This window comes from Echinops telfairi, unplaced genomic scaffold (assembly GCF_000313985.2).
Source record: "Echinops telfairi isolate 266 unplaced genomic scaffold, ASM31398v2 ScPeMD7_2291;HRSCAF=2852, whole genome shotgun sequence".
Taxonomy (NCBI): Eukaryota; Metazoa; Chordata; class Mammalia; order Afrosoricida; family Tenrecidae; genus Echinops; species Echinops telfairi.
Window position 1 is genome coordinate 12,775,822 of NW_022106189.1, and position 21,352 is coordinate 12,797,173.

Genomic DNA, 21,352 nt, shown 5'->3' on the forward strand with positions numbered 1-21,352 from the left:
GTAAATGATGGTGTTGCAAATGAAATAAATCAGTGATGAAATTATATTACTGAAGGGAATAAGTGCAGCCATCTCTGTGCACTTATCAGAAAGTGAGAGAGTGATAAACCATTAACTAGTGTACTGCATTTGTTTATGCCATTAACTAGTGTACTACATTTGTTTAATTAGGTAGAGTAAATGATAAGATAACTTTATGTTAAATAATTGTTTTCACTAGAGCTACGTATGAAGGGGTACCTCCCCCGAAACGATACTCGTTTGTTTTTTTGATCTGAGGAGGGGATAGTGTATTTGGAGTTCATTCCACCAGGTCAGACTGTTAATCAAGCATACTAGTTAGAGGTTCTGAAAAGATTACGTAACTGGGTGACAAAAAAGACCTGCTCTGTGGCCGACAGGGAACTGGTTCTACCACCTGCTCCTACAGCCATCTCAGTGCACCAGTTTTTGCCAAAAAGCAGTGTGCCGCTCTTGTCCTACGCGCCTTACTCACCTGACCTCTGTCCGTGCGACTTTTTTGTTTCTGAGTATGAAGAGGGCCATGAAAAGACAGTGGTTCGAGAACATAGAAGAGGTGAAGCAAAAAAACGAGGGAGCTGGTGTCGGCCATCCAAACAGATGCGTTTGAAAAATGTTTCAAAGAATGGAATTGCAGATTTGACAGATATATTAAGTGTAATGGAGAGCACTTTGATGGCAATAAGACTGTTTTATAAAAAAAATTAAATACATAGCTTTGGAAAAAAAGTTCCATTTTTTTTGGGGGGGGCGAGGGTTACCGCCTCATATATATTGACCTGATCTCATATGTAAAGTATACTCCAAAGTGGAACAGTTTTGTGTTATATGTTTTTCTGTGTTTCGGTAGATGAAACCCATAATTGATGAACCCACAGGGACAGCAAGTAGAATCAGGTTTTTTGCTTTTGGGGCAGGGGTGGGGTGGGGGTGGTGCCGGGTACAGTGGTGGTTGGAGGTGTAAAAGGGAGACAAGGTCAAGAAGTCCAGGAAGAGAAAGAATGTGTGGAAACTAACTGTGGTGGCAATTGTACAGTTTTGCTTGATGTGATTGAACTATGGCATGATATGATATATGTATTAACTCCCAATTAATAATAAATTAAAAAAAGCAAAAAGCCAAAGTGGAGCAGTCTAACCTGACGAGAATCTTTGGATTTTGAAGATTGAGCCAAGAATGCTGTCAGTTCAGTTGAGCGTAACCTGCCATTAGGACAGCCATGTTAAGAAATAAGATGTTAATATGGAACGTTAAAATGTTAAAAGTAGGGGGAAGAATGAAAATGGCAGGCCATTGTGGGGCAGAATACTTAAAGTATCTGAGAATTGTTGACAAAAGTAAGCCTTACAATATTAATATACCATTCTTTAGATTTCTTAAAAATATGTATTAAAAATTTTTGTAGATACCAATAGATTTATGCTATTCGTCATTCACAAGTTATTTTGGCCTTTAAAGAAACCGAGATCCTTGCCATAGGGTATGAGGAAGAGAGAAGTATTAATTGATAGAGGGGATTATAGGCTCGTTATGAACTTGCTTTAGGAAGTTCTCTACCAGTTACTTATTGATAGTTTGACTCAGTTTTGTAGATCTTTCAACTTTTGTGGAGAAGTTACCCTATCATGTTTTTATCTTAAAGTACTACCAGTCTGTAGTTCTACTTGATAGTAGATTCACCGTCTTGATACTATATGGAAGGACCTCTACGGTAAACCGATTAAACCATGAGAATCTTAGCAGGAGTCTTGGAACCCGTGCTTAGACAAAAACACTGATTTTTATGTATTTGTTTGCCCAACTTCACTTTTTTCTCTTTTGCTTTTGTTGTCTTTTTAGAGAAACTTTCACAAAAGGTAGTATGTTTACAGTATGAGAAAGAATTTTCTTTTTATTTTGCAGCTTATTTGCTTTCAGTTCTGTTCTGGACACTGTGTTGCTGAGACCCAAAGAAAAGAATGATGTAGAATATTACAGTGAAACTCAAGGACTACTGAGGACAGAAATTGTTAATCCTTTGCGAATGTAAGTAGAAAATGTGCAGTTATTTTGTCCTTAGCTGGATCTCCTTTCTTCCTTCCCTTCCTTCCTTCTTCCTCCCTTAGTCCCTGCCTCCTTTCCAGGGTCCTTCGCTCCCTCCCTCCTTGCTTCCCTCACCCCCGATTTTTGCAGTAATTAATTTATGGCTTGTCTCATGTCAGATAGGGAAAGATATGACAAAATAACAATTTATAAATTATCAAGGGCTCATGAGGGAGGGGGGAGGGGGGAGGGAGGGGAAAAACGAGGACCTAATGCCGGGGGCTTAAGTGGAGAGGAAATGTTTTGAGAATGATGAGGGCAATGAATGTACAAATGCGCTTTACACAATTGATGTGTATATGGATGGTGATAAGAGTTGTATGAGCCTCTAATAAAATGATTAAAAAATGTGCAAAAATTACTTTTCAATGAAGTATTAATGTTTTCTTAACTGGTTCTTCTGCTTCCTTTACTTGTTTAATTCCTTAAATTTGGCAAACATTTATATGGTTTACACTATTTGGTAGAGTATGCTATAATTTAGCAATTACAGTCCTTGTATAAAACCTGATAAAATGTGTGGAATTCTTCTGAAATAGGTTAATCTATGTGTTCCCACACTTATATGGTCTACTGCACCTTTTTTAGGAAAAAGATTACTTAGCACCCCTTTGGCAATTAAAAATGTTTGTACTATAGTCCATAATCCGTGGTAAAGTGTAAATATCTGCTTTTGCAGCCCCTTTGGTTTTTTCAGCCCTTCATCTCTGGGGCCCTCAACCACTTTGGGAAACACTGGAAAAATGCTATTCTAATAGTAATATTTGTTAATCATATTGGAATACTGCTATATGTCTTCCCCAGTGGTGGTATGGTGTCTATAGGTTTTTAATTACATAATTAATAAAATATAACGGAATGAACAAATTTAAAAAAATAATCTATGGTCCTGTTTCTACATAGTTTAACTAAACGAGGGGGTACCCAAACAAAAAATCAGAAAAAAGCTCTGCTGGGCGGAGCTTTCGTAGTACACATTTTCCCACTAGGCGAGCATCTAGCAACTCGCTGTGATTTAGTGCATCTAGTGGCATCACCTGGGAATGGTCTCTCTGGTCAGTGAATTTTTTCGTAAAAGCAGCTTTTCTTGAACCTCATTTTTTTTTTTTTTTGATGGTCAATGCAAGAGAACAGCGAATGGCTGTGAAATTTTGTTTCCTGCTCCGGAAAATTGCTGCAGAAACTGTTGTGATGTTGAACAGTTTACAAGGACAGTGCCTTGGGAAAAAATAGAGTACAAGTGGTTTTTTCATCTCAAAAAACGTGAAATGTTGATTGATGGCGAACTTTGTTCTGGATGTCTGCTTTGTTCTCGACGTCCCTCAACTTCCCTAACAGATCCCTAACAGATGAAAATGTCGACTCGTAGTGCATTTGGAGTTCATTTCACCAGGGTTGACTGTTAATCAAGGTTTATATTTAGAGGTTCTAAAAAGATTGCGTAATAGTATGTGACAAAAAAGTCTTGATTTGTGGCAGACGGTACTGGTTTTGCCACCATGACAATGCGCCTGCTCATGCAACCAGCTCAGTGTACCATTTTTGGGCAAAAATCAGCATGCTTCTCATACCCACGCTCCATGCAACTTCATTTTGTTTCTGTGAATCCAGAGGGACATGAGAGTACAGGGATTTGAGGACACAGAAGATGTGAAGTAAAAAACGAGGGTGCTGTCAGGCATCCAAACAGATGAGCTTGAAAAATGCTTCCAAGAATGGAATCGCAGATTTGCTAGATGTATTAAGTGTAATGGAGTGTACACTTTGAAGGTGATAAGGTGGTTTTGTAAAAAAAAAAATTTAATGCATACCTTTGAAAAAAATTTAGGTTTGGGGGGCACCCCCTTAAATAATGTGATATCACATAATTAATGCTATCCCTAATAGTAGTCGTGTCTAATAGTCATATTGGAGCATGGCTTCTTAAAATTTCATCTGAAAGGAAAAGAAGGACGGGGACACTTTATTTATACAATGTTATTATGTGCCATCGAGTCTGGTCTGACTCATATCAACCCCCTGTGTAACAGAATGAAACACTGCCCGGTCTTATGCCATCCTCACAGTTGTCCTTATGTTTAAATATAGCAGCTACTGTGTCAATCCACCTCAATAGCTTTTCCTCTTTTTCACTGACCTCCTACTAAGCATGCTGTCCTTTTTCAGGGAGTAGCCTCACCTGATAATTTTTATAGAATAGCTAATTGTTAGAAACAAATGAGACATCTTTTATTAACACATTTCTTAGTTAAAGGAATGTATTTAGTCTCATTTCCACTTTCTTAGAAAGGTGATTTTTTTCTTTCCATTTCCTATTTTAAGTGTTATAATTATGCCTTTCTTTGGTCACAGGAAGTAATTTGTAATGGTATAAGTCAAGTAACAGGCGATACAATTACTTTTGTTAAGTAGGGTGTGTGATAATGTCACATTACATAGTTAAGCTGTGTAAAAATAGGACCATAAATTTTTTAAAAATTGTTGATTCTGAAATAAAAATTAAATTATGTGATTTAAAACCTGTAGACTCTGTACAAACACTGGGGAGAGCAGTATGGTACGATCTCAAACAACTGGGAATAGAACTCCCTTATGATCCAGCCATCCCTCTGCTGGTTATTTATCTTAAAAAATAAAGAGGCATTTGCACACCCATATTCATCACAGGACTGTTCACAATAGCAAGAAGGTGGAAAGAGCCTAGATACTCATCAGTAGAAGAATGGATACAGAAACTGGTACATACACACAAGGTAATACAACACATCGCTAAAAAACTGTGATGAAACCACGAAGCACCTCCTATCATGTATCAACCTGGAAACCGTTATACTGTGTGAAATTAGTCAATCTAAGAAGGACACATATTGTATGAGACTTATTTTATAGAGAAGAAAAAAATAACCAAGGGAAAAAGACTTTGGACATTAGCAGAGGGGGAAGGCGAGAATGGGAAGATGAAGCAATAGGCTAGATTGTTGACAGGTATTAATTTGGGTGTGGGAGAAGAGAGTAGTCCATAAGGGGGGAAAGAGAAATCAATGTGGGGGAGAAGGGAGGGTAAACTACTGAAGGGTTTGTTAAGTAATTAAATAGTTAGATAACAAAACTGAATATGTGAACTGTAAACCCCTGCCCACAGTAAAAACTTGTTACAGGATACCTATCTGTATTATAACAGGCTATTTTTAATGTGATACTGAAACCTATACTTTCTCCTTTGTAAGACCCTAAGAGGCAGAGACCTTGCCTTTTCATCTGACTTATTTTTGTACCCCCATGACTATCAAGTTAAATTGCTATTTAAGTGGTAGCTGCTCAATGTGCTAACTACAATGAATTAATGGTTATATAAAATGGATATGTAACTATCTAGCTCTGATTTGCCCTTAAGTTCATGGTGGCCTCTAGGTCTTTCTCTCTCTCTCTCTCTCTTTTTTTTTAAGCTTATACTGTTTTGTTTTTTCATTTTATGAGGTAAAAATAATAATTTAGTCATTCTTTTTTCTGTTTTTAAATCATTTTATTGGGGGCTCATACAACTCATCACAATTCATACATCAGTTGAATCAGGCATGTTTGTACATGTGTTGCCTTTTTAAACCATTGCAGTGCTAGAATTTTGTCAAAGAGCAATGTGAAACTTACTGAGTACGTCTTGTATGTATTATGAGAAAATATCATTGCAGTGATTGGTTTGCTTGCAGATTTTAGATTTACCAATTCTCTTTCCCATTCCCTAGATGGCAATTTCAGTCTTTAGTATTAAAAGAAATTTCTCAAAACTGTACACCACTACCTTTTTGTTCAAGCAATGCATATATGCGAGTTCCTTTTTTTAGAATTTTATGTTAATATTTTATTTAAAGTATAATAGATGTTTACAAAAATACCTGAAGGAGAAGGACACATTCGACAGAAAAAAAATATGACATAAGCTTTATTTGAGTAAAGTACTATATTCTGTTTTATAGAGCAAATGCTTAATTCTTCGATGAATAATATTAAAAGTAAGCCATCAACTTTTCTTAAAAATAATGGGTTTTGTTTCCATTAATGTCCTGGATAATTCTAGTTTTATATCTTTAGTTTTTCAAATTTCCATAAGAATCCTGTTGTTGTTAGGTGCCAGTCAATTCTGAATAATATAACTACCCTAAGTATAGCAGAATGAAACCCGACCTGGCCCTGTGCCATCCTCACAGTTATTCTTATCTGTGAGCCCATTGTTGGAACCACTGTGTGAGTCCATCTGGTCAAGGGCCTTCCTCTTTGTCACTACTACCCCTCCACGTTACCAAGTATGATGTCCTTCTCCATGGACTGGTCTCTCCTGACATGTCCAAAGTGAGATGAAGTCTTGCCATCCTTGCCTCTAAGGAGCATTCTGGTTATACTTCTTCAAGACAAATTTGTTTGTTCTTTTGGCAGTCCATGGTACTTTCAATATTTTCCTCTAGTACCATAATTCAAGTACATCAATTTTTCTTCAGGCTTTCTTATTCATTGTCCAACTTTCACATGCATATGAGGCCATTGAAAATATCATGGGTTTGGTCAGGCAAACTTTAGTCCTTAAAGTCACCTCCTTGCTTTTCAACACTTTAAAGGGATCCATTGCAAAGGTAACATTTGATGTCTTGATTGTTGTTCTATAAGCATTGATTGTGGATCAAAGCCAGATGAAACCCTTGACAACTTCAATCTTTTCTCTGTTTATCATGATGTTACCTGTTGGTCCAGTTGTTAGGGTTTTGGTTTTCTTCACATTGACTTATAATTCATACTGATGTCTGCAATCAGTGATCTGCATCACCAAGTGCTTGAAGTCCTCCTCAGTTTCAGCAAGCAAGGTTGTATAGCCTATTATTGATTTACTCATACCAGAGTTGTCTATGAAATGTGTGCTTATCAAGATATGTTATCTAATTATATATATATATATCAGAATCCCTTCATGTTTTTTACAAACAGATATGGATACGTGTGTGCTACAAAAATTATGAAACTGAGGAAAATACTTGAAAAAGTTGAGGCTGCATCAGGATTTACCTCCGAAGAGAAAGGTGACTTTCTTAACTTACAGGATAGGCATTAAAAATAGCTTGAAAGTATATATAATTATCATAGTAAGGGGGTTTCAAAAGTGCATGGACAAGTGGGATTAAAAGATAATGGGATTTTTCCATGATATTTTTGAAGCCTCCTTAATGTATGTTTCTAATTTTGGAATTTGATTTTAAATTAGAAATTTATTTTTATGTGATATACAATTTTCTTCCTATTTTATATATTCTTCCTTGTAAAAGTAAATGATAATATATATATAATAATGAAATAACAAAATTTAGAAACTCATTGGCTTTACTATCATAAATAAATAAATACATAAATCAAAAGTTCTTTCCCTTTGATCCAGTAATGATATTCTAAAGTTATGGTTTTTGTTTTGTTTTTTTTATCCCTCAGTTCAGAAGGGTTGGATTGAACAATTCACATTTTCTCACTTAGTTTTATTACAACGCAGCTGAATGAGAATAAATTTATGGAAGGTGTTATTCATCTATTTATAGCTAATGGGTTTGTTCAGAGATTAACTTTCTGATTGAACTTGATAGCAGTAATGTGTAGAGGTATAATAATTATTTAAATATTAGGAAAAAATATAGAGCCTTACTTATGGCTTTATTTCATTTTGTCCCAAACCCTTCCTACACATAAATTAAAATTATTTCACTATAAGTGAGTTACTATACATTTCAGATGCAGTAAAAGCCATAACAATTTTGAATCATAATATTTCATCAGACCCTCTAAATAGCTTTTATAAAGAAAGTTTGAAAAATTGTTAACTGAGGTAATATTGATTATGAATATAAATGTAGAAATGTTATTGTTATTTATAAAATTAGAATACATCTTAAGTTTGGTCTGTGAATTATTTGATTTTTTTAAATATTTTCTAGATCCTGAAGAATTCTTGAATATCCTGTTTCATCATATTTTAAGAGTAGAGCCATTGTTAAAAATAAGGTGAATTTTAAAGTTTTATAGAAGTATTGCAAAGATAATCCTAATTTTCATTGTCATTAATCAGTAGAAAATATTTCTTTAATGATTCCTTAATATATTTATTTAGCACCCTGACTATGCTTATTATTTAAATTAATATTATTTCATTGTTTTATTATTATTTTTCACAGGACTAAAGAGTGCACTTTTGGGGGAACAATTTGGAGCTACTCAGGGATAAATAGGGACCCTGAAAGTTGGCAATAAAAGAGTGAGGCACAGAGAAGGTCTGACAAGTGAAGATATTATACCTTAAAGAGGCAGAGCTAGCTGGAGAAGGGCGTGGGAGGTTATAGGACTTCAGTTTTTGGAAGAGCCAGGCTCCAAAGAGCTAAGCGTAGAATAATAAAGTCATGTTTGAGCGTCACTCTTAGTCTGTATCTTAGCATTGTGTAGCAGTCACATCTCTTTCTTTGGTAGTGTCCATATTGCTGCTGTTTTACAAGCTGCTAATGAGGATTTTGTACTGGTCACTCGTGCTCTTGTTCTTGTGGTTCCGTTTGCCCTGTTTGGTGGTGTCAAAACTGTGCTTCTCTATGTGGCTGTTCTTTTTGAAGTCATCCTTGTTGTCATCACTCCAGTGCAGCATCTTTATCCCTTCAGAAAGAGGAATCTATTGAGAATGTAGGAGAGGACCAGATAAGCAGCTGGGAATCTATTTAAAAGCAGAGGTAGTCTTTAAATTATATTTGTATGTCTTTTCACAGAAGAATACTTTGAAGAAGTAGGTTAATTACGGGGAGATGTAGATATAAACTCCACTGTCACCGAGTTGATTACTGCTCACAGCAACCCTGTAAGACAGATTAGAACTCTTCATGAGGGTTTCTGAGACTACATTTTTATGTAGGAGTAGGTAGCTTCATCTTTCTCCCAAGGAGCAGCAAAAGTTAGTGGGAAAATTCGATTATCTTTTAAATCCACTTTTCCATAAATGTTTTGATGCCCTTGTGTGTGTGTGTGTAAACCTAGTTGCTGTCTAGTCAACTACAACTCACGGAGACCCCATGCATATCAGAGTAGAACTGTGTTCTATGTGGTTTTCAATGATTGCTGTTTATAATGTAAGTAAATCACCAGGTCTTTCTTCCAAGGTGCCACTGGATGGTCCAAACCTCCAACCTTTTGGTTAGCAGCTGAGAGTATTAACTGTTTGTATCACCAAGGGAGTCCTTGAAGGAGAAGCACATGGGAGTGGATTGCTGGTGAAGCATCATGATGAGGAAATGAGTAGACCAGAATGAATGGTGGATTCAGTAATAATGTCTGGGCTAGGCTAGACGTGACCTCTGCAGTTGGTCTCTGAGTTGTGGCCACCGCTTCAACCTTCTTCCACCCCTATTAATTCTTTTTATACTTGCCAGTTTTGATTAATGACTGACTACCTTCCTCTCCAGCCTCTGTTTTCCTCTTCAACGTGTTTAAATTTAGTCATTTTCCCCTCCAGAGTACCACATTCAATTTGAAGGATGAATGTGAAGTTGTGCTCTTAATGTTCACCCAGTTATTAAATCATTGAAGATCAATTTCTTATAAAATTGGGTATAAATATTTTTGTAGTTTAAATTAATAGACCCTTTAAACCATAAAAAACAAAAAAACAAAAACCTCCTCCTAATTCACTGCCATTGAATCAATTCAGAAGCGTTCCAATCCTATAGGATAGAACAGACCTGCTGCCCTTGTGGGTTTTCAAGTCTATAAATCTTTATGGGAGCAGAAGCCCTCATTTTTTCTCCCACATAGTGCCTAGTGAGTTTGAACCTCCAACCTTGTAGTTAGCAAGCAACTTATAGCCCATTGCACCATTAGAATTCCTTAATTAATTATTTAAGTCTTATTGTAGCCTAATTAAACATTGAGGATACTAGTCTCTTGTTCTTCTATTGCTCAAAGAATTAATTTAGCCTTGAATTAGTTGCCATATTCTGAGTTTGGTAGTTTGTTGGTTTTGTTTGTTTTTTTTACCTTTATGTTGAGTGAAAGTTTTATGCCTAATGCTGTAAAAATTTTTGCTGAGATGTTATAAATAGGTTACAGATATCTTGAGTATTCACAGTCTAAACAAAGGACCTTAGTTTCTATGTGAAAATATTTCTAATGCACGACTTAGTTCTCTAAAACCTAATTATAGACATGTTTTAACTTTTCTCTGTGTTTCAAGTGATATTGTTTGACGCCAATGTTGAATTGATATAAAGAAAAGAAAAAAACCACAAAGACAGTTTTGTAATATTGTTTTAGAAATTCCAATTAGTGAAATACAGCAAAATACTTAAACATCCAGAATCTATATATATTCAAAGATAGAAATAATTACAGTTATATCTCATTTTATTGAAATACTTCATTGAACTTCACAGATACTGATGTCTTGCAAACTCGAAGTTTGAAACAACCCTATATAAAAGAAATCTATTGAAGCCAGTTTTCTAAACAGCAGGCGTTTACGTAGTGTCTCTGTGTCACATTGTGGTTATTTTCATATCATTTCAAACTTTTTCATAATGCTGTTGCACACTTAATAGATTACCATATAGTGTACAAATACTACAGATAGTGTATGCAGTGGGTAACTAAGCATTTACGTGGCTTTCTTTATTGCAATAATTGCTTTATTGTGGTGGTTGAAACTGAGCTAACAATACTTGAATTAACAAAAGTTTGTAATTTAGCCATGTAAAAATAATAAGAGCTAGGTATGTAAATACTCTATGAGTAAATGACAGTTCCTACTCAGCCTTACAACCCCCCCTCCCCCCCGCCCATTTTTGTCCCCAATCTGTGTTCCTTCTGTTGTTGTTGGTAGGTGCTGTTGAATGAATTCCAACTCCTAGCGACCTGTGTACACCAGAACAAAATACTGTATAGTATGGCACCATCTTCACCATTATTTCTTTGTCTGAGTCTGTTGTTACAGCCACTGTGTGAGTCCATCACTCTTTTTCTCTGACCCTCTACTTTCCCAAAAATGATGTCCTTCTCCAGGTACTGGTCTCTTCTGATACATGTCCAAAATACATGAGACAAAATCTGCCTTCATTTTTAAGGAATATAATGGCTATATTGTTATCTTGGAAAGATTTGCTTATTTGTGTTCTTTACCAAAGTCATAATTCAAATGCATCACTTCTTCATTGATCTTTCATATTCTTTGTCCAGTTTTTGCATACGTATAAGTTGATTGAAAATGCCATGACGTAGATTAGGCCATCTTAGTTCTTACAGCGCTGAGACTGAAATTTGCTCTTGATTCAGGAGCCAATTCCAAGTAAGTAAAGCCAGTTTTTCCAAGGGTGGCTTGAGAAGACAAAGTATCATGATGTAAATATTATAATGAAATATGAAAAGACTTGGAGTTAGAAAACCAAATGGGAAAAACACACTTGGCATTTTTCAAGTTGAAAAAAACTGAAGGAAAAAGTTCCAGCTTCACAATTGAAACATTCTATGAACAAAATATTGAATAATTCCAAAAACATCAAAATAAAATGGATGGAATATACAAAGTCACTGTACTAAAAAGAAGTGATCAATGTTTAATCATTTCAGGAGGTAACATATGCTCAAGAACCAATGGTATTGAAGGAGAAAGTCCAGGCTTCACTGAAAGCACTGGCAAGATACAATATGCTTGTAATTGACAGAATTCCAGAATGAAAATCATTTTACTGAACTGAAAGAATTCTGTAAAGACCTGTTTATGTACATTTTGTATGTGTGAGAAATGCCATTTTCCCAGGCTTCTCTTCCTCTTCTATCGTAGTCTGATAGCTCTGCTGAAACATGTTCAACATTATAGCAACATGCAGGCCTCCACTGACAGATGGGCAGTGACTGTACATGAGATGCCTTGACCTCAAACCTGGTCTCACACATGGAAAGAAAGGATTCTACCACTGAGCCACCAACACCTCCTCACCCCCTGTCACCACGACAAATACCCAACACTGCAACCTGATCCCGAGAAGAACCAGCAGGAAAACCCAATTGAAGGGCATTCTACAAAACTCCTGACTGGCAACCCTTGAAATTGTCAATGTTGTAAAAAACAAAGAAATTCTGAAAAGCTGTCACAGTCAAGAGGCAAAAGAGATATGACAACAAATGTAAGAGGATATCCTGCATTGGAACCTGGGACAGAAAAGGAACAGAAAACTAAAGAATATTTGAATAGAGTAGATTTTTCACTAATAATAATCTATCAGCATTTGTCCATGAGCTGTAACAAATGCACCACACTGATGTCAGATGCTAACAATAGGAGAAAGTAACTGTGGGATATATGAGATAGATGCAATTTCTCTGAAATGCTAATAAGTTTCTTATTTTAAGGTAAAGTTTATTGTAGAAAAAAAAAAGGAAAATGCCATTTTAAAAGTATTTAATCTTTCTGTACAGGACACAGTCTTTCTCACTTACTGAGGTAGCTTTTGTGTTGCTCTGATGTTGGAATATATGTCACCAGTATTCCAAATACCAGCAAGGTCACCCAAGATGAGCAGAGCATCCAGACTACAAATAATCTGTCTACTTTTGGGGAACAAGACGCTGAAAACCTTATGGAAAGCAGAAAAATATGGCTAGACATACTGAAAATCTTAGGAATTGCCGTGGAGCATTATCAGAGAGAGTGCCAAAAGATGAGCCCATCATGTTTAGAAGCTGTGTATGACTAAGGAACAGCTAACTTCTTAACTTATTAGAGTTGACTATGATGAAATAGATAGGGTAAAAAAAAATAGGGTAAAGTTTCAGAGCCTTCATTTTCTGATGTGGCATGTGTCAAAATGAGAAGAGACAGCTACAAGCATCTATTAATAAATGGAACGTGGAATGTAAGAAGTTTGAGTGTAAGAAAATTGGAAGACATAAAAAATGAAATGGAACACACAAAGATTGATATTTTAGGCATAAATACTGAAATGGATTGGTATTGGCCATTTTGAATCCAACAGTCATACTGTTTACTGTGCTAGGAATGACAAATTAAAGAAAAATGGCATCAAATTTATGGTCAAAAATATATTTCAAGATCTGCCCTGACGTACAGTGCTGTCTGTGATAGAATAAATATCTATATGCATAGAAGAAAATTGAATGAATACAATTATTCAAATTTATGCAAACCATTAAAACCTAGTGATAATTGAAGAACTCTACCATTGTCTTCTCAAATTAATCAACCATGCAATCAAGATGCATTGATAATTGGCAATTGGAATACAAAAGTTGGAAATAAGAAGGAATAGTATAGGTCCTTGGTGATAGAAACGAAACTAGAGATTACATGGTAAATTTTATGGGACCATGACTTGTTCATAGAAAATACATTTTTTTCAACAACATGAACAGTGAAAATATACATGGATTTCTCCAGATGTGATACACAGAAATCAACTGCATCTGTGCGGAGAGACAACGAGAAGTTCAATGTTGTTGTTAGGTGCCATCAAGTTGGCTCCAACACTGCACAGCCCTGTGCCAGCCTCACAATTGTTCCTATGTCTGAGCCCACTGATGCAGCCACTGTGTCAATCCATCTTGTTGATGTTCAATATCAGCAGCCAAAACAGGGCCAGGGCACTATGGAATAGATCAGCAAATTGCTAATATGTAAATTCAAGTTGAAGTTAAAATAAATCCATGAGAGCCAAAATTCAAACTTAAGTTCATCTCACCTAAATTTTGAGAACATTTCATGAATAAATTTGGCTTAGTGAACACTAATGGTAGAAGACCTGACAAGCTGTGAGTTGACATCAGAAGCATCATACATGAAGAAAGAAAAAGGGCATTAGAAAGAAAAAGAAGCAAAGTAGTAAACAGAAGAGACTCGGAAACTTGTTCTTGAATATAGAATAGGTAAAGCAAATGGAAGAAACGATAAAGTAAAAGAGCTGAGCAGAAAATGTCAAAGGTATTTGAGAAGACGAAGGTAACGTATTATAATGAAAGGTGTAAAGACCTGGAGTTAGCATATATATCAAACTGAAAAAAAATTCAAGCCTTGGGTTGTGATATTTAAAGATTGTATGGTCAAAGTATTGAGTGATGCAGGAAGCACCAAAAGTATATAGCAGGAATACAGAGTTACTGAACCAGGAAAACTTAGTCAATATTCAACCATTTCAAGAGGTAGAATATGGTCAAGAAATGATGGTATTGAAGTTAGAAGTTCTAAGATACATTGAAGGCTTTAGCAAAAAGCAAGACTCCAGGAATTGACAATCTATTGAAATGAATGTTTCAACAAACTGATGAAGCATTGAAAGCACTTAACCTTTGCCAAGAAATTCGGAAGTTAGCTACCTGGCCTTCTCTGGGATCCATATTTGAACCTATTCCAAAGTGCTGACCCAAAAGAATGTGAAAATTATGGAACAATACCATTAATATCACCTGCAAGTAAATTTTTGCTTAAGATCATCCAACAGTTGTAGCAGTACATTAACAGCAAGCTGCCCAAAATTCATGCCAGATTCAGAAGAGGACTTGCAACAAAGGATATTATTGCTGATGTCAGATAGATCTTAGCTCAAACTAGAGAATACCAGAAAAATATTTACTTGTGCTTCATTAATTATGCAGAGGTACTTGACTGTGTGGGCCATAACAAAGTATGGATAGCATTGAGAAGAATGGGAATTCCAGGAGTTTTCATTGTACTCATGTGGAACCTGTAAATGGACCAATCAGTAGGTGAGATAGTTAAGGTTTATTGTGCCAACCTTGCTGATAAACGCATGGGATTCATTGACCAGTGGAGGGATAAATGGCTTGGTGAGCCTCGCCTTTCTAGTTCTCAGGTCTCTTGTTCTCTGATAGTTGGACCCGGTTGCAGCTGCCTTAGCCACTTCCCTGCTTCAGCTGGCAAGGCACACTTCCTGTGAGACATCTCTGATGAGAAGCCACATGGACCTACCCTGATGCAGCTCTGGGTGCTGGAGCAGCCCCATGGAGGCCCCTGCCAGTGCTGAGATGCTTAAATGCTCACTGATTCGGCTTTCTTGCAGTCTGCGTCATTGCATGTGTTTTATGAGATGGAGGAGGACTTTGTAGATTGGTGTCGGACATATGGGTTAATGTTGGATTTCTGGACTTGTGGACAGCACTGGCTTGGGATGCTTTCTTAATGTACACTTAACCTTTATATAAAAGTCTCTCTTATACATATGAGTTTCTGTGGATTTGTTTCTCTAGTCTACCCAGATTAACACAATAGGCAATTGTTTAAACAGAACAAGGGAGTATTGTATGGGTTTAAATCAGGAAATATATGAGTCAGAGTTGTATCCTTTCACCATACTTAACTCAACCTGTATGCTGAGCAAATAATCAGAGAACCTAGACTATACAAAGATAAAATGTGGCATCGGAACTGGAAGAAAGCTCCAGCAATGTGCAGATAACACAGCCTTGCTTGCTTAAAGTAAGGAGGCTTGACCCCCTTGCTGATGCAGATAAAAGATTGCAGCCTTTAGGATGGATTACAACTCAATGTAAAGAAAACCAAAATCCCCACAACTGGAACAGTTGGAAACATGATAAAAGGAAAAAAGATGAAAGGTTGCTTAGATCCACAATTAATGTTCCTGAAGCAGCAGTCAAGAAGTCAAACGATGCACTGTATTGGAGAAATATGGCACAAGACCTCTTTAAAGTGTTGAAAAGCAAAGATGTTACTTTGAGGGCTAGGGTGCACCTTACTTAAGCCATAGTATTTTCAGTGGCCTCATATACATGTGAAAGATGAACATCAAACAAGGAAGACCAAAGGAGAAGAGATGCATTTCAGTTATGGTGTTGGATTGCCAAAAGAACATCCAGAATGCTCTTTAGAAGTGAGGATTTGAACACTTTTGCTCACACATTCTGATTATGTTATTTGGGGAGACTAGCCCATGGCAAGGGGCATCATGTTGGTAAGGAAGAAGGGCAGTATAAAAGAAAGGTCCTCGAGAGATGGATTGGCAGGGTGAGTGCAACAGTAGGCTCAAATAGAACCATTTTGAGGATGGAGCCAGGACCAGGCAGTGTCTAGTTGTGTGAACATAGGGTCACTATGAGTCAGAATTGACTCGATGACAGTGATTTTAGTTTTTCAGTTTTAACAATAAATGTTGTGAAATGGGGCTATAAACAGGAGCGCTCAAGCACAGGCTACATTGTGTTCCAAGCTGAAGGGAGAGACCCCCAAACCAAATCCACTGCCATTGAGTCAATTCTGACTCAGACTGCCCTCGGGACTCCTTGAAGGGAGGACTATGAGGTTTTTATCCGAGTAAAATAAAGAGATGTACTAATAGACACAACAGAGGAAATTATGCAGTAAAGATTTATGAGAGGTTTGTCAAGCAAGTCATGCAACCATCTCTGACCTAACACTAGCCTCTCATTTCTGGATGATAATTGCAGAAAATACATTTGTTATCAGGAGATTTGTTTAGTAGCCCTGGTAGTGCTATCCAATAAGCATGTGATTATTAACCACGGAAAGCAGTGGATGAAGCCTCCCAGCCGCTCCATAAAGATCTATAGTCTCAAGATCTACATAGGGTTGCTGTGACTAGGGATTAACTTAGTGGCAATGGCTATGTTTTCTTGGTTGGAAAATTTCTTTGACTAAATATTTGATTAGTAATAGATTGCCTTTCTTCTTTAAAGGATCAAGTTTATGCTTTGCCTTTGTTAACAAGTTAGCAGAAATGAGATACATGGTTTCAATAAGTGAACATTTAATTTAATTTTAATTTAAAAGTTTAATTTGGGTCAGGATATTAAGTCTTGATTTTTTTACCTTATCTTCATCATAGAGATAGTGATGTCTTAACCTGATCAATTCTTTTTTATTTTTCCAAACCATTTATTAGGAGTTAATTCAGACACCTTACTATTCCATAGTTAATCATGTCAAGCAGCATTGTACAATTGCTACTACCATTATCAGTTTGAAATTTTTTTTTTTCTTAAACTCCTTGATAACAGTTCCTCTTTACCCTCCACCAAAGCTCCCCCACTATTCCCCCTAGGAACGCTTATTCAAATTTCTGTCTCTATAGGTTTACCACTTCTGGGTTTCTTATACCAAAAAATGGGAAAAACATCAAAAATAGTCAAAAAGGCTACCCACAATGACAAAATATATCAGAGATAAACCCCAATAAAATACACACACACACAGAAAATATTGAAAACCAGATCAAGCCAAAGTATCAGAAAGGAGATCAGGTTTATCATTTTACTATATAGTCATCTCTCTAATACTTTGATAACTAGTTTATTCCCATTTCTCAATTATGATTACAAGGAAATCACTGGCGGCTTCTTTCCTGTGTAGATCTCGAAAATGTATTTTGGGCTTCCACTGTCATTCATAGCCTTCTGAAAATCAGAATCTCACAGTTTAAGCTCTGATATTACTACCTTCAGCTTTGGATTATATAATTTACAACCCTTGGGTGTACCCCTTCCATGTGGACTTAGTTGACATCTCACATAGATGGCTGATTGTTTGGAAACAAGTCTTTAAGACCCCAGAGGCTGTTCTATCTGATAGGCGGGCCCCCTGTAATTTCTTCACTAGATTGTGTTACAACACGTATATCTTCTGCGTTTCCTTCTTGAGGGCGAGTATCTAGCAGGGCTATGTTGTAAGAGCTAATTGTTCCTTGATTGGTGCTAGCATTGAGTGCATACCCATAATCCATTCCTGGATCTATATTTTTTATCTCCCTTTGGCTCGCCTTAGAGACCTCCTTGCTAATATATGGTAGAGAATCTTATCAATCATCTTGGAGCATAAGGATCTTCGTTAATAGTGTCACTGATTAGCCCATCGTACTAATTTTTAAAACACTGTTGAGAGAGGTATATTGGACCAGTATAGGCTAACTACGTATATCAATACCTGAGTTATTCACTTGTACAAAATAAATCCTTATGTGGCTGGGCACCAGTTACACCAACAATGAGAGTTGGTTGTCAAGCAAAATTTACAATAATATTCACTGATGATGTTTGTCCGTGTACCGATAGATCGGTACTTTGGTAAAGCTGTGTGCTGCTTTACTTTTAAGTTCAGTGTTAAGTCCTCAGGTTACAGGTGTGTTTGAGATAGAGCTGTAGTTCACTTATTGTGGTTTTCGCATCGGATCCCTCTGGTATGGCCTTTGTAATGTGTTGTGTGATTTGACGATCTAGGATTCAATGCCCTCGTGCTCTGTGGGACTTGGCCTGGGCCCCTAGAGGTTTTTCAGAAACTCAGGCCAATGTGGCTTATTAGGTGTATGTTACCAGGCATTTCCCCCCCACTTGGAAGTTGGTCCTCCCCTTTTTTGTACCAACATATATGCACTTTGTCTTCTCCAAGACCTGTATGCTTCTTTTCCCTTCTCCTGACTTGACTTTCCCATCAATATCCCTCATCCCTCTGATAGGAATGTGTACCAGTCTGGTGGAACCTTGTCATAACTTTGCAAAATAGCCACTGTGTTAGTCCGGGTAGACTATAGAAACAAATTCATAGACACTCATGTGTATACTAATGAGCTTTATATACAATAGAAATTGAATGCTGAGAAAACATCCCAGCCCAGTCCAGATCAAGTTCATAAGTCCGATATTAGTCCATATGTCCAATACCAATCTATAAAATCCTCTTCAGACTCAAGAAACATGTGCAATGATGCCGAATATAGGAAGGTCACAGGCCGGTGGGTGGAAAGTCTTGTGAATCCAGCAGTGATATAAGCACCGCAGTGCTGGCAGGGGTCTCCACATGGCTTCTCCACTCCCAGGCCTCTGGTTGCATCAGGGTAGGTTCATGTGGCTTCTCCTCAGGGATGTCTCACAGGGAGTGAACTGAGGAGAGGGAGAGAGAGTCTCTCCAGCCTCCAAAGAGGAATACAGGAGTTCCCAGAATCCTCAGGAGAAGGCCATGCCCACACAGAGGCCTCATTGGCTATGACTTCATTGATAGGTAAACTCCACCTTCACTCATAATCCTCTCAAATTGACAACAGATTATGTAACTACCACAGCCACTAAGTGGTCATTCTCCCCTCCCCCTCCCTTGACAAGCTAATCCCAGATGACTTGAGGACCCCTCCACCAACATGACCGTAATGATACACACCGAGAGAGGATAGTGTATGGTTCATTGGCACCATTCAGGCTCTCTACCAGGGTGTCTGGTATACAGGATGGTGTGGCCTATAAGCCTGAGCCTGCATCTGTCCTATTGCTTGACCCTAGAGCAGTGGACTCATACAGTATTTGCCCCTTTGAGATTGACTACCTTCACTTAGCATAATGGTTTTCAGATCCCTCCATGTCATTAGGTGCTCTATGGTTTCATCGCTGTTTTATAGAGATGCGTAGTATTCCATTGTGTGCATATACCAACGTTTTTTTTCTTCTTTTTAAAAAAATATATATATATTCTTCTACTCAGCGGATTTAGGTTGTTTCCAATTTCTTGCTATTGGAAATTGTGCTGCAATGAACATGGGAGAGCATATGTCTGTCTGTCTGATTTTTCTCATTTCTTTGGGGTATAAGCCCAGCAATGGTATTTCTTTTGCCATCTGTTTTAGGAATTTCCATATCACTTTCCAGTGGTTGTACATATTTACACACTCACCAACAGTGTATAAAGTTCCAATCTCCCCACCCTCTCTCCAGTATTTGTTGCTCTCAGTTTTTAAAAAATTGAGCTAAGGTGTGGGTGATAGATGGTAGCTCATGTTGGTTTTGACTTGCATTTCCCAGATGGCTAGTGAACAGGAGTGTTTCTTCATGTGTTTGTTAGCCATTCAGGTGTCATCCTTTGTAAATCATCTATTCAGGTCTTTTGCCCACCTTTAAAAAAACATATATTACTAATTAGGATTTAATACATATATCATTCCATAGTTCAATCTTGTCAAGTAGAATTGTGCATTTGCTACCAAAATCAGTCTCCACACATTCTTGTCATCTCCCTTTTACCCACCACCACCACTGTACCCCCTCCCCCTGAAACCCTTATTCTACTTGCTGTCCTTATGCGTTCATCAATCCTGGGTTTCATATACCAAAAAATGGAAACGCATATAACACAACTTCAAGAGGGTGACCCCAATGGCATAATACTTCTGAGAGACACCCTGATTTGAACAAACAAAACAATACAAACTTTTAAGAGCATTATTTGTTATCATTGTTGTTAGCTTGTAGTATTCTGTAGATTGTAGTCAGGAGATATGGATATGCTTCTGTTTGTGTAGGTCTCTTTTAGTTTCTTGTAATACTATTCTATAGTTTTCTTTGTACAGGTCTTTTGTTTCTTTGGTTAGATTTATTCCGAGGTATTTCAACTTTTGTGTGGCTACTGCGAATGTTATTGTTTTCTTGATGTCGTTTTTTGGAATTCTCACCGCTAGGAATCCAATTGATTTCTGCTTGTTAATTTGATATCCTGCTACTTTACTCAATATTTTACTAAATGCCTCAATTGTTTACAACAATCCTGTTGTGGAGACCTTGGGTTTTTCTATATATAAAATCAAGTCATCTTCAAATAGCAAAAGTTTCACTTCTTCTTTGCCCAATATTACTCCCTCAATTTCTTGTTGTTTTATGGTTCTGTGTAGGACTTCCAACACTATGTGGAATGAGAGTAGGGATAAGGGACATCCTTGTTGGGTTCCCTTTATTCAGTGGGAATATTGTCAGCTTTTCCCCACTGAGTGTGATATTGGTTGTTAGTTTTTCATATATGGCCTATATTGTATTGAGAAATTTCCCTTCAATTCCTATTGAATTAAAGGGGTCTTTTTATTAGTAATGGGTGTTGGAAATTGTGAAATGATTTTTCTGCAACAGTTGATATGATCATGTGGTTCTCATCCTTTATCTTATTTAAATGGTGGGTTACATTGTTTTCGAGTGATTTTTTTTCCTCCCGGTTTTTTTTTTATTTAAAAAAAAATCATTTTATTGGGGGCTCATACAACTCATATCACAATCCATACATACATCAATTGGGTGAAGCACATTTGTACATTCATTGCCCTCATCATTCTCAAAACATTTGCTTTCCACCTAAGCCCCAGCATCAGCTCCTCATTTTCCCCCTTCCCTCCCCCTACCCCCTCCCTCATGAACCCTTGATAATTTATAAATTATTATTTT

At 37.0% G+C, this 21,352-nt stretch overlaps 1 protein-coding gene across 1 annotated transcript in view; it reads left to right on the top strand.

Annotated features, from left to right (window-relative positions):
• The window catches only part of CYLD (CYLD lysine 63 deubiquitinase), a 97,842-nt gene that overhangs the window by 59,379 nt on the left and 17,111 nt on the right, over window positions 1-21,352 (top strand). The window contains exons 11-13 of the mRNA XM_045293614.1: window positions 1,925-2,047; window positions 7,079-7,170; window positions 8,071-8,137. Coding sequence (XP_045149549.1) covers window positions 1,925-2,047; window positions 7,079-7,170; window positions 8,071-8,137 — 282 coding nt within the window. The remainder of the gene's footprint in view (window positions 1-1,924; window positions 2,048-7,078; window positions 7,171-8,070; window positions 8,138-21,352) is intronic.